This window comes from Gadus chalcogrammus, chromosome 14, assembly GCF_026213295.1.
Source record: "Gadus chalcogrammus isolate NIFS_2021 chromosome 14, NIFS_Gcha_1.0, whole genome shotgun sequence".
NCBI lineage: Eukaryota > Metazoa > Chordata > Actinopteri > Gadiformes > Gadidae > Gadus > Gadus chalcogrammus.
The window spans coordinates 12,219,080-12,232,720 of NC_079425.1; the positions used below are offsets into that span (position 1 = coordinate 12,219,080).

A 13,641-nucleotide genomic window follows, 5' to 3' on the forward strand; every position below is an offset into this window, starting at 1 on the left:
AAGTACGATTATTCAAAGCTGCTGGTGCATTAACCTCCTGTGACATTTCTTAAGAATACATCAAGGGAATAATTCGTTTTTAGTTGAGCCATTGCTGCCAGAGGGTAGGCCTTCTCCCAGGTGGTATTTTGGTTTCACCTGCTATGATAGTCTGAAAGGGAATGTGCTGATGTGTCACTGTTGTGGGCCTTTTTGTATACTTTTGATGCTGGAAACCGTGCTTCACCTGTTCCTGATTTATCTCGCCCGTTACCTAATTTACCCCTCCAAATGCACTGCAATTTCCATGCCTCTTTTTCCAATAAATTTGAATTATTTGCTAAATCAAAAATAGCAAAGCTCGAGCTAAATCTGGAAAAAGTGAAGCACGTTTTTTATGCAGCAAAGGTTTACAAAGCACATTTTATAACAAGGTGAGGGAGTGGGGAGAGATCTTATGTGCATTTGTCTGTATGGTGTGTGTCTGTATTGTGTGTGTGTGTGTGTGTGGGTGTGTGTGTGTGTGTGTGTGTGTGGTGGTAGGCGATCCAGTTTAACTAGTGAATGAGTCTCTCTGGTCTCTTTGATGAAAGCTTCCTTCTCACTCTCACACACACACACACACACACACACACACACACACACACACACACACACACACACACACACACACACACACACTCGCGCACACAGTAAGGTGAATTGAATGAAGACTTCTTTCGTTTTGAAATTTGAATCTAAATCTGTCAAATCAGACTCATGACCTCCCTCATTAAAATGAGGGAGATCATTTAAGATCAAAGACAGAGCTGAAATAGCCTCTCACTGTTACCAAGAAGACCACAGGGTGCCGAACCTGCATTGAGTTTTAATAATAAGCTTACCTGCCGCAGCTCGCCTGCCAGGTGGTTTTCTTAATTAGTTAATTGGTTGCATCTGGTGCGTTTCACTTAAAAGGGAACCGGACAGTACATTTGTTTGTGTACTGTTTTGCTGAAGTCTGTTGTGACTTATTTAACATTCCAGTTTCACAGGTTAAAGACTTTTTGAAGTAAAGAGGAGCATCTCAACTGAACCTGATGTGAGTAGAATGGTGCACAACTGACGTGACTTGTATGTTGAATATAAATCACTGATAATGTGTGAAGGCAATCGGGGATTGTGGTTGTTTAACCCTCTTTTGAAATTTGGACCATGAGTAAACTGTTCCTTCCTTCAAAGGTCTATCATGGATATTTAACTGCAGTTCTGTGAGTATCCCAACTTAACCATGAAGCATAACTGCAAAATGTAAGTCATTAATTTCTCATTACTCTTGGGCACATTGATGTATTTTGGCTTCCTGGTGAGTTAACCTGTTACCTGAAGGTTGATCTGAGTAGCAAGGATGTTTTATTGGTTCATGGGTGTTTGCTTTATGCTGGTTTTAATGATTTGTTAAAATGGTTACAGGCTCCAAGTTATTGTTGTAAGCTGGAGTAATGGGTTGGGTTCTGATATCTTCAGTCTTCTTTCATTCTACTCTCCTGAGCTCTGCATCTTCATCACTTGAGTGTTGCTTTACTGATGAGGATGTGGTCTGAGTGAGCAGAGGTGCATGCTGGGATACAGAGCTGTCTGAAGTCTACAGGTCTGTAGACATGCCCCCTCAGGGGAAACCGAGTGTTTGAGAAACTGTCGTGACGTCAGTTACGTGGACTGGAATGTTCTTAAAGATGGAGACAGGGATTCAGAAGGAGAAACACCAGGGGGAGATGAAGGGGCTCCTCATCTCAACGACTAAAACACAACTTCAGTCTGACACAGAGAACCATGGAACACATTCAACAGTCCCCTCCAGGCATCGTGACTCCTCAGGAACAGTTTCATTTCCAAGAAGGTCTTATTTGGGGCCATCCCCATATGGATCCTGCTCCTCAAGAGCCACACTGAACAGATGACCTTCTTCCTGTCCTCAGGCTGACTAAAGCTGCACCGTTTGCATCTGTGAAGGCCCCTCATTCAGGAAAACAGTGGACTACAAAGACGTGACTTCTGGGACACATTTTGGAGACGCCAAGCATAATCCATCACCAATGTGGGACGCCACTGAAGAATGTTAATAATTTACGTCTCTGGAGACATTGGTTGTTCTGTTATGGGTGCCCTGGCAGGAGAGCTGGGGGGGGGTGATGGAATGTTATTTGCTATGAGGTTTTTACCCTGCATGATTGTTTGGCTATTTATGGCTCAGTGGTGAGTGTGTGTGTGTTTGGGTTTGACATGAGATGGAAGATTTTTGAGCATCGGTAGGGTTCTACTGTGTGTGTGTGTGTGTGTGTGTGTGTCTCTCACTCACACCTGGCATGGGGTTCTACGTGCCTGTCCTGGGTTCTGTGTGTGTGTGTGTGTGTCCGGCTTGCTTTGACAGTGATAATGTTCATACGGGGGTCTGTGTGATTGGCTTGGGATATTGGAATGGTCAACTAAATCATACCTGATGGACGGCCACACGTTTACTTCAGGGCCTCCAGTAGACATGAAGAGCCCTGAGCGATGCTCCGGAGCGAGATCCAACACACTGGGCAGGAAGGAGTGTATCCAACTCAAGTGTAAAAGGATGCAAGCGGCGTGTTCAGATCAGTGACTTCAAACTAGGACTACACCAATCAGGATCAATGGAGGATGGACACCAAAAGGAATTCCACAAGGAGAGTCTGACGTTGGAAAGGGACCTAAATGGATATTCAAGATGACCTTCAGACCTGTAATGAGACGGCTCTTCCTACCTGGTTGGATTGATGGAGAGCCCTCTGGATCTTGTCTTGCTCTCAGTTGCACATCTTCTCATGCTGAACTGTAATTGTTTCGGACAGGACTAGCTATACGATTGGTTCCCTTAAATCAGAACCAATCCGGGAACTCAAGCTGGTGCGCTCTTCGAACTGAAGTTGTGCTCTTCAGCTGAGGAGGTAAGGAAACCTTCACTGGGGCTTCAAGGTGTAAAGAGGAGAATGTTTCAAAGTGTTCCATGGTACTCTGATGAAGACCGTTGTTGTGTTCTACTGGCTGCGAGGAAGAACCCACACATCTTCCTCTTGGCCTTTCTCCTCTGAGAATCCTGGCGCCATCTTGTAGGATATTCCAGCTCATGTAACTGATGTCACGACAGATTCTCAAACACTTGGTTTCTCCTGAGGGGCGTGTCTATGGAACTGAAGACTTCAGACAGCACTGTATCCCAGCATGGATCTCTGCTCACTCAGACCACACCCCCATGAGTAGGATGCAACACTCTAGTGATGGAGATGTATAGTTTTATAAGTAACGAGGGAGCAGACTAAGGTCCTTAGAACACAATGGAATGTCAAGTCTGTAAATCCTTAAGATGGTTGGATAGTTCAGGAATTGGGTTTCTTTTTATTATGGGCAGTCCTTTCACTCAGATGCCCACTTCCCACTGGAGCTGTACATGTGTTGGCTGGCTGGCCTGATTTGCTGTTGGTGATGAGGCGGTCAGGGTGACGTTGCAGGGCTATGGTCGGCTCTCTGTGAGCTCAACGTTTAGATTTGCCCTGTATGGTTTGTACCCTGAATAATCTAGATAATTGTAAAAAGTAGACACGGTTTTGTATTGAATGATTCCCGGATTTTAGGTTTAAAGTTGTTGTGGGACGTACATGGTAGTTTGGTTCTTCGTATGGTTTTGAGTGATATAACTTTTACACACTGGGTGCATAATAATGTAAAGGTACACTGAATAGTATTAATGACCAACAGCAACAAACAGATCTCCTCAAGGTAAGTCTGTTGGCTGTGTTTTAATGAAGACCATCGCTGGACTTCAGGATCTTCCTCCGTTCAGCTCAAGGTGAGGCGCTGGTTCGGTTTTTTCTTTGGTTGGTTCCGGCCGGAATGTTCGGATTCCAGTCGGACGGTTTGTGCTTCCCGCCGTGGAAGGTTCTGAGTGCGGTCACTTGATTTAGTCCCAATGGTTAGCATAGAACGTTGTAGTCTTGACAACCATAAGAAACCTCCCTATCTTAAACAACTAAAATTTTATATCAAATACATGCTGAGACGTACGTCGTACAATATGTTGATAATTTCCGTTGGTTGCGCCGTACTTTTAACCATGATGACGTTGCGGGACTCTCACTGCGTACAAAACAGCGTTCTACTTGCGTGCCCATTTTTGACATCAGGGAAGGCTCATTTCATTTCATTTCATGGTAGAAGATAATTTGACATTTCTTCAACGGAACCCAGCACCTGAATATGGCTGAGTATATTTGATTTAATATCGATACTGCTTAGTGTTCTTTGTTACTTCAGCTTTTGTACGTTCTAAATATCTGCTGTCATTAATTGCCACAGAAGTTAAACCCTACCCAATGGAATGACGTTAAACAATGACTTTGGTGCAGAGTTACCAACTGGATAATTTCAAAGCTAAAATAATGGCCGTCATTCCCACATGTTACAGTAGAAGATACTCTAGAACTGTACAAGGTTAAAAAGGTAACATGTAGATTGTCCCAAGGTGTCTGCCTCCTCACCCAGAGCAAGACCTCCACCTCCTCACCCAGCGCCAGACCTCCAACTCCTGTCAGAAGTCCTCCAGAACAGGTCAGTGCTTTGTGATGAGTAGAGTCTTCTCAGGTCAGTTTCAATGCATGGCCTGAACCACTTCTTTAAACTTGTGGACTGCTCCGTCTTCATTCCCAAAAACGGGATGCTCATGTCTGGTCTCAAGTCTTTTCTGGCCTTGAGTTAAGAAAAAATAGTTAAATTAATTGTGTAACTCGGTTTTGAATGAGTCAAATAAGTTTATTGTTGGGCAAATGCTGATATAAACCTGCTGCTGTAGCTGAAAGGGGAGGCTGAGAGGCTGGGGACCGGAGGCTTGTGGTGCCAGGGTGGACCGGAGACTGAGGCTGGAGACCAGGGGCCTGCAGCACCGGACCAGAGGGTAACCATCACCAAGCTCATCTGAAACACTGAAATCCACAGTAGTTTAGGTCTGGTTTTGATCATCTTATGACTTTAAATCTGTGCCAAGCTGTGATTTTAGTTAATTCATACGGGGGTTATGCAAGAGTCATATGAGCCATTAATGTTACTAGTGCTGCTACGACAATCTGCAGACGTTGTCTAATTTAAGTGTTTAAATTTGTCCCCACCTCCTGCAAGTGAACCTCAGATGCAGGAGGTGGGGTGTGTTGCGTCCCCAGGTGATTTACTGCTGAGACCAAGTGTGTTTGTAACCAGACCAGGAATCCATGGCTGAAGGAGCTGATGGAGGAGCCGTGCTGTTGGAGGAGCCGTGCTGAAGGCCCTGCCTTGTGGAGGAGCTGGTGGAGGCCCTGCCTGGTGAAGGACGTCTGTCGTGGGGTAGATGGAACTTGACTCTGAAGTGATCAACACACTCACTGCCACTTCTCGTAGAATACTGCTACCACAAACTACCGGCGTTTGTACCATATATACCAGACGACTACATCTGTTTTACCACATGTTGAAGCAAGACTTCCGCTGTTTGTTCCAGACCAGGACTCTGTCTGAGGAGAGCTGCTGGAGGAGCTGAGACGCTGGAGGACGACTAGGAATCGAATCGACCAACAAGGATTCCTCGTAAGTTTGTATTTATGTACAACTTTAAACCTAAAATACAGCTTTTACTTTGACATGCGTTAACCAACTACCGCTGTGTTTTCTTACTAGAACGTGTTTCTGGAGCGGAGGCGAGCTGGTGGGGGAGCCGTGAATCTGGAGGATGACCATCACTCTACCAACAAGGATTGTAAGTTTGTATTAACCAAACAAACTGGAAATAAAGGGCTTAAAACTAAGACAAAATACATGTTTGTTACCAGACTTTAGGGCCAGACTCGCGCTATTTGTTCCAGACCAGGACTCTGGCTGAGGAGAGCTGATGGAGGAGCCAAGACTCTGGAGGACGACATCACTCCACCAACCAGGATCCTCGTAAGTTTGCCTAAAATAAACAGAGTGGACTTGTTGTGACGCAGGATTAGTTTGTCCAGTACAAGTTACGGCATACTATTGTGGTTGTTTACCAGACAAACTACAGCCGCTACTTATTTACGCGCCATTAGAGCCCAACTACTCCTGTGTTTGTTACCTTACATTAGAGACAAACTACTACTGTGTCTGTTACCTTACATTAGAGCCCAACTACTACTGTGTTTGTTACCTTACATTAGAGACGAATTACGTTTGTAACCAGACCAGGAATCTGGAGGACTGATGGAGAAGCTGTACATCTGGAAGGCAAATCCTGAGGACCACCAGGACTCTACCATCAAGGATTCCTCATAAGTTTGCATTATCTGACTAGGTAGGGGGTTGGGGGTTCAACTCTCAAACCAATGGTGCCGGGTTCAAGTCCTCAGAATACAGTGATGCGTCCTTGAGCAAGGCGCCCTAAAGCCTGCCTGCTCCTTAATGACTTATCTTTGGTTCAGATAATGTTGCATCTTTTGAATATTGAACCTAATCAATGTCCTTGTTTGATCCGGGTAGACACACCTGAGCTGAACCTCACCTGATCCTGTTTGGTCGGGGGTAGACACACCTGAGCTAAACCCGCCCTGATCCTGACATCCTGCTGGTCCCGTCTCCTCAGTTCATCTGAGCCTCGTCCTCCAGAAGACCGCTGAGCTCAGCTGTCTGAGGCTGATGGATCAATGACCTCCAGTGGGAATGATCTTCTTGACCCCACATGTAACCGTGTGCTTCCACACGCCTTTCCCTCACGTCTGTCACTAACCTCACTACTTCACTACTCTCTACTGCTTCCTCTTTTCTTCCTTCTCTGTGGTTCAAACCTTTTACACTGAAGGCGCGTCTTCCTGCCCTCAGAGGGTTTAGCGTTAGGGTTGAGAGTCAGGGTTTAGTGTCAGGGACAGAGCTGGTCAGGGAGGACTGCTTTTACACAAACCTCTTCACTTGCTTTCGGAATGGTGGTGACATTTTGAAAAGATTAATTTGGGAAAATGTTTTCCTCTGCTTTCCTTTAAAAAATTTGTATTAAACTTCTGTCAAGTGTTTTTGTTTATATATTAAAATCCCACATTGACTTCTACATGTTTGGTGCGGTTCATTTAATTGTCCTTTAACTTGGTTAATGTCAAGCTAAACCCCTGCAATACATTTAATATACATGATTGTTATTCAGCAATGTTCACATAATCCATTTTGTAAAAATATGAAACCTCCATATTACTACTAAGTTCAAGCCTATTCATGTATTTAACAATGTACATACTGCCCCGCAGGGCATTCTCTGCTACAACACGTTCAATCCACCAACCCGTCTCGCATCAATGTAGGCCTACTATAGCTACGTTGGTTCAAACGGAAAATGTAGTTTGGTGTGAGACTGTTGTCCAGCAGAGGGAGCTGTCATACACCTTAATTATACAGGAATGTCTGTGTATTTACATTTTAAAATGTTCATGGGCTGGTCTAGTTTGTCTGCAAATAACTCTGCCTCCAGCAACAGGATTGGTCGAAACATATGAAGTGAAAGAAATAAAAGCCCAGTTCACCAGATCTGAGGTCAGCTGTGGTCAGTTTTTGGATCATGAATGTATTGAGTGAACGACGTCTGAGCTAAATATTAACCACCTGGAACTTGGTTTCCTGGAGCTCTGAGGACGGCAGGACGTGTGTTTACCTGGTCGATTAGGCCCTGAACGCAGACCCTGAACCCAGACATCCTAATCACAGACCCTGTGTTTAATTAGCCCCGAATATAATTTTTGGGTTAAAAAAATAAAAGTAAAAATATTTATAATTATTTATAAGTACTAGCCTAGTCTAGATAGTCCTTATGGCAAGAGAATAAACAGTTTAAAAACATAACCTTTTTACCACCTCAAGTGAATTAACCTATCCCATCCCCAGTCAGGTGTGTGTGTGTGTGTGTGTGTGTGTGTGTGTGTGTGTGTGTGTGTGTGTGTGTGTGTGTGTGTGTGTGTGTGTGTGTGTAAAGTCAGTCTCACTTGTAATTTTACTCTGAAATAACTTGAATGGAACTTTAGACATTTGGGGATAAGCAGCACAGCAGTCAGGTAGCTATTTTAAGCTATAATAAACTGCGCATTTTGTTTATTTAGGTGAAGCATTATGAAGAAATGTTCATGCAAAATAAAGCATAGAAATAATTTTGGCATTTTCATTTTCCGTCTGGGCTAAGCCCCGGATTTTTATGGAACCTAGAAACACCCCTTGCTTAAGGAGTGGACCCATCAAAAACTAATTTCACAAACGCATGTTTTTGCAATCACAATAAGGTTGTTTCATTCATTAGCCAGTGACGTCAGTGGGGGTGGCAAGTGGAATCACGTGACAGCACTTGGACGTTGGATGTCCACAAGCCGCAGCGAGACATTATAGGCGAGCCTTCTCGTTATCACCAGGAGAGTGAATGGGCCTAAATAACCAAAACTGGCCGGAGTTGCCGAAAGGAAGTAGAATCATAACAGCGTCATGATCGAGGTGTCGTTCACGCGAACTTACCGACGTTGCGAAAATATTTTCCCCATTATTTCCAGCGATGTGAACGCACCATAAATACATATGCGAAACGTGAATCTCCTAAAATGGCGCGATTAGATTGGGGGGGGCAATATCCCATGATTGAGATCTCAAACTCGGGATATTGTTTTTAAATATTATTCCCCACTATCCACAGAGCCTTAGGGGATACATTTATGTCTTGGGCTGTATGAATTTGTATTCATTTCGTGTTCTCATGTATAAGAAATATATGTTATCATTTTAAATGTATATGTCAAATTTCCATTGTTTATTTTTATGATTAATGTCATCACCAAAGTTTTGTATGATGACGGTGCAGCGATTCTGGAACCTTTCCGTTCTCGCGAGACTCTCCGACGAGATTACAAGGCGGTAGTAAATAGACGGCACGCTGGTCTGAGAGGAGAGCAATATAACTACACTTATAAATATACTTATGGTTATTATAAACCCGGCCATTATACACATTGAACATTGAACCTTCAGTGGGCTCACTAGCTTTGCTTTTGAGACCAAGCAGACTGTTTCTGTGTATTCATGTGTGTTTAAATAACCCACAACTAGCCTCGCTGTGGCCTTTCACAACGCTAGGCTAGGCTAAACTAAGCTAGGCTAAGCTAGCATTTGGCTGACTGTCTCCCCAAACACACATTTTAATTGCCAAACGTGGCTGCTTTCTGATTTCACCATCTGAAGTGAACCCTGGCCTCCGGATTTTGACTCAAAGATGATCATCGAAAACCTCGATGCCTTGAAAAATTGGCTTTCGAAAACCTTAGAGCCCATGTAAGTCTCTAACCTTATCTTATCTCTATTTAATACCTATTACTTGTTAAAGTTTTCCAAGTAAGTCATGCTATCTAAGCTTGTGTTTATGTCAGTGACGTGCCTGCGAGGCTTATGATCAACACATTGTTATCCATTGGTGGAGGTTATGTTGACTTGTAAGTCATTCAAAGGTATATGTGCTCATCTAATCGTATTTATGTCACCATAGCGCCATGAGGTTACTTAAAGTTAACATATAGTTCATCTTCTGGTACATCTGCCTTCATTAAAGTCTATGTGCCAGCGATGCTTATGTTGAACACATTGATTCACCGTATTAAGTTAACTTAATAATCCCGAGGGGAGTAGTTTATTTCGCAGCTGCTCTACTCAAAGATACAATAGAAATACAAATAAAATACATAAAATGAATGCTGAAGGGAAAATATATACAAATACTGTCAGGAAGACCTATTGTAATTCAGGTGTAATGCGACTCTAACGGGGATCAACTACAGACCTGTTTACTTTTTTTTGCATTTACTCAAGCAGCAGAAGCTTTTCATCAATGCTACTTGCAGCGGATTATGATGCAGGTCATTAATGAGCTTATAGGGGTTAGACCGAGATGGGTCATCAAGGAGCAGGTTAGACATTGAATACAGAGACAGGTCATCAAGGAGCAGGCAGGGATGAGATATTAAATACAGACTGGTCATCAAGGAGAAGGTAGGGGTTCAACAGTGAATACTGAGACTGATCAATAGGAGCAGATAGGGGTTACACAGTGAATACAGAGACTGGTTATTAAGGAGCATTTAGGATTGAACCCAAGACCTTTCAGATTGGATACATCCTAACCACTTCACTCCTGGCCTACTATTTACTAAACATTGACTTGAATATTCCAGCTGTGATGCTGACCCCTCTGCACTAGCAAAGTATGTGGTGGCTCTGGTGAAGAAGGACAAGACCGAGAAAGAGTTGAAAGCCCTCTGCATCGACCAGCTGGATGTGTTCCTGCAGAAAGGTAATTTACCTCCAAACGACTCATAAATGCACAGCTATACATGCATACATTCTTGACATGGGTGGTCCCAGGGGGAATTAAACCCTAACCCTGCCAGTTGATGGTACTGTCTCTGAGTATTATATTAAGTACTTCGGAACTTAAAAAGCGCTTTATTACTTTGCATTGTTTCCCATACATAGACCAATATGTGGCGCAGCGCCACAGAATCAACAATGAGCGTCACAAATTGATTCTGATTTTATTTATTTATATATTTTATGCGATTTTGAAATATAAATATCGTTCCGTTCATTAATCTTTGCATAGCACTCTCTCCCTGTCATTCTCGTTCACACACGCACACAGAGACACGCACGCATACATGCCAATGGTGCGCGGGTACACTACAACTTATTGGATCAACCCGCGTATAACTGATACATGCACACACACTGACAGCGTATTCGACCGCTCCTACTCTCAACGCGCCTACAAAGGAAAACCCGAAGCAGCGGGATATTTGGCACAGTGAAGACGTCTGGAGTTTACCAATGTTTAGTATGACACACTTTCCTCGAACACACCTGCCCAAAATTATTGTTGACTCAGAAAATATAATGTTAGCCTCATGAACTCAACCTTATTGATATTAAACATCCCGCACCCTAAGTCAGCATGGACAACGTTGGTAACGCAGCAAGCAATGCGATTAATGTGAAATGTGGTTATAGTTTAGATGGATTACAGTGTTGGACTGGGTAGCCCCAGCCCGTTCTGCCGGCGATTTGAATTCGCTCTGCAGCAGGGGCTGGAGAGGAGCAATAAATTTCTTTCTGTTTCCGATCCCCTTTTACTGGAGTCCCCCTTGCGTGCTATTAGCTGGTTTAACACAATGACGGCAGGGAAGCGATTCTGCGCTCAAAGCGATCGTTGGTCTGATCAGTCGAAGGACTATTATTATTTTTAGTATAATATTTACATTGTTACTTGAGCAATCGCGACGTCCAACCCCCGTCCCCGTCGCCCCCGTCAGGGCTCATCATCCAACCCCCCCCCAGTCAAGATATCTTCACCACACATTGCTACCTGGTCTGTGGGAAGCAATGATGTGTATTACTTGTACAAATTTGGAAAGATGTGGTTGCTGATGCTTGTTTGCAATTTGGTTTCCCTGTGTTTATCCAGAGACCCAGATCTTTGTGGATAAGCTGTTTGAAGCAGTGAGCAACAGAAGCTACCTCCCTCCCTCAGAACAGCAAGCGCCGGTGAACAAGGTCAACCCAAAACTAGAGAAGGATGAAGTCAAAAAAGAAGAGGTGATTTGTATTCAACAGGATATCTCACAGAGTATAAAATAATGGCAAAGTCTATGAAATTATTAGATACGTATTAGATGTGTTTTTGTTCTCCATCTCAATCTTTTATTTTGCTGTCCAATATACAATATTCCTAGATAACTACGCAACTTTAACAGGATAATTACTAGCCTTAATCTTACACGATAACTAGTAGTCTATATCTAACCCAACTTCTAGCGGTCTGTATCCTTTGTGTTTATACTTTTTATATTCTCTCTTTCTAGTCGAGCCGCGAGGACGATCGAGACAAGTTCTCTCGAAGGGTGAACCACAGTCCTCCACAGTCTAGCTCCCGCTATGGCAGAGATGGCAGGTGTGTGTCTGTGTCTGTCAGTCTGTGCACAGTGCACAGTTTTAAAGGTTAATTCAGGTGAATGTTTGTTTCTAACCAGTGCTGTATTAAATCAATCAGGGCCCTAAGGGTGCCAGAAGATAAACGTGAGGAACTCCAGACGAGGAACCAGGTCCCTGATAGAGTCTTGAGGTACCTCTACACTGCCAGCTGCACTTTGGCTCCTGCAAGCTGTCGCTCTTGGATGGGGGGGATGGGGTCCACCTGATGTTGACCTGGAGGCTGTGTGACGTGGGACAATCATGTTAAACGTAGTTAAATAGTGATAAATGTGAACCTCATCAGTGATCAGTCACATCTCTGTACATAACCAGATCGTTTTCTTTTTTCAAATTGAAACTTTCAATTGCCTTTGTCTGCAGTCCCAGTTTAATAATGATAACATCTGCTAGGTGACTAAATAGTAGATGGTAAATAAGACAATATCCATTTATCAATCAATGATGATAAGCTGGTAGAGCCTTATTTGAGGGTGGCTCACAGGGAGTGTACTTGGTGATTGTCAGGAGAGTGGATGACCGAGGGAAGAGGGACGAGCGGCCCAGGAAGAGGGAGTATGAACGACAGCCACAACGGAGAGACTCGTACCGGGACCGCTACAACCGCCGTCGCGCACGCAGCCGTAGTCGCAGCCGCAGCTGGAGCAAGGACCGCATGCGGGACAGAGAGAGAGACCGAGAGAGGGAACGAGGACGAGAGCGAGACCACTCGCGTACCCGCTCTCGGAGCGGAGTCGAGGTGAGATGTCGCTAGAGATCAAACCACATGGCGCTTCAATCAGTATCGTTGTAGATCACACCAACCTTATGATTAACACGCCTAACTAAATGTCCTTATAAAACATATCCACCTGATGATGAAACCATCTAGCGCTTAACTTCTGGTCCATCTGGTACACTTTCCTCCTAATGAGTCTTAACTTAATCCTTATAAAACCTTCCCATTATCTATTGATCAGGACATCTGCTTGTCATTCACAGCCATCACTTTTTCTGCTTTAAGAAACCTTCTTTCTAACCTTTAGTTTAGAGTTTTAATTTAAATCTCACATTTAGGGACATCACGACAACTGCAATATTGCCATTCCGCCCAATTAACCGCCCAATTAACAAGCAAACTGCGAGTAAATGTAAACGACCATCATCACTGCGAAGAGGCCCCTGTGTAATCCACGTTAGAGTTTCCAAGGCAATGTTTATTTATTTAATCTAGAATAACATAATCCCAGTCCTAATTTGATGTGCAGAGACCCCCAGAACCAATACTAGAAATCAAAGATAGTGAAAATAACGCTTATGACAACTAATCGCATCAGCCCTAGAACATATTAATCGCTTAATAATAGAATCTGGGTTAATTCAGTTACATAAGAGCTTGGGCTACAAAATGAAGCAATTGTAATACATTTGCACCCAAGAGCCCCCGTTCAATAGCACAGGCCAACATTGTTAACCGCGACAGCTCTGCTAACATCTGTGCGTGAAGGGGAAGGATATGAACGCTTATTTAAATCTGTTTTCATCGAACCAGAACCTGAGGTTTCGGCCCGGGAAGCCACTGTTTCCCCCTGATATAGTCGTTATAACAACCATTGTCGCCTTTCCTTCTTAGAGCGTGACGCTGCG

At 43.7% G+C, this 13,641-nt stretch overlaps 1 protein-coding gene and 1 long non-coding RNA gene across 6 annotated transcripts in view; both read left to right on the top strand.

Annotated features, from left to right (window-relative positions):
• Nucleotides 1–833: 833 nt before the first annotated feature.
• On the top strand, nucleotides 834–7,215 carry LOC130404073 (uncharacterized). 5 transcript variants are annotated; one of them, XR_008904173.1, is made up of 8 exons: nucleotides 834–1,060; nucleotides 1,201–4,587; nucleotides 4,829–4,930; nucleotides 5,230–5,352; nucleotides 5,507–5,592; nucleotides 5,683–5,761; nucleotides 5,868–5,946; nucleotides 6,505–7,215. It is a non-coding gene; the product is annotated as an uncharacterized LOC130404073 (long non-coding RNA). The 5 variants fall into 5 exon arrangements; XR_008904169.1 differs by having other exon boundaries at nucleotides 835–1,060; nucleotides 5,835–5,946; XR_008904170.1 differs by having other exon boundaries at nucleotides 835–1,060; nucleotides 5,512–5,592; nucleotides 5,835–5,946.
• A 1,143-nt stretch (nucleotides 7,216–8,358) lies between these two features.
• rbm26 (RNA binding motif protein 26) overlaps nucleotides 8,359–13,641 on the top strand; it is a 19,346-nt gene continuing 14,063 nt past the window's right edge. The window contains exons 1-4 of the mRNA XM_056608082.1: nucleotides 8,359–9,312; nucleotides 10,206–10,324; nucleotides 11,492–11,622; nucleotides 11,889–11,977. Coding sequence (XP_056464057.1) covers nucleotides 9,254–9,312; nucleotides 10,206–10,324; nucleotides 11,492–11,622; nucleotides 11,889–11,977 — 398 coding nt within the window. The 5' untranslated portion in view covers nucleotides 8,359–9,253. The remainder of the gene's footprint in view (nucleotides 9,313–10,205; nucleotides 10,325–11,491; nucleotides 11,623–11,888; nucleotides 11,978–13,641) is intronic.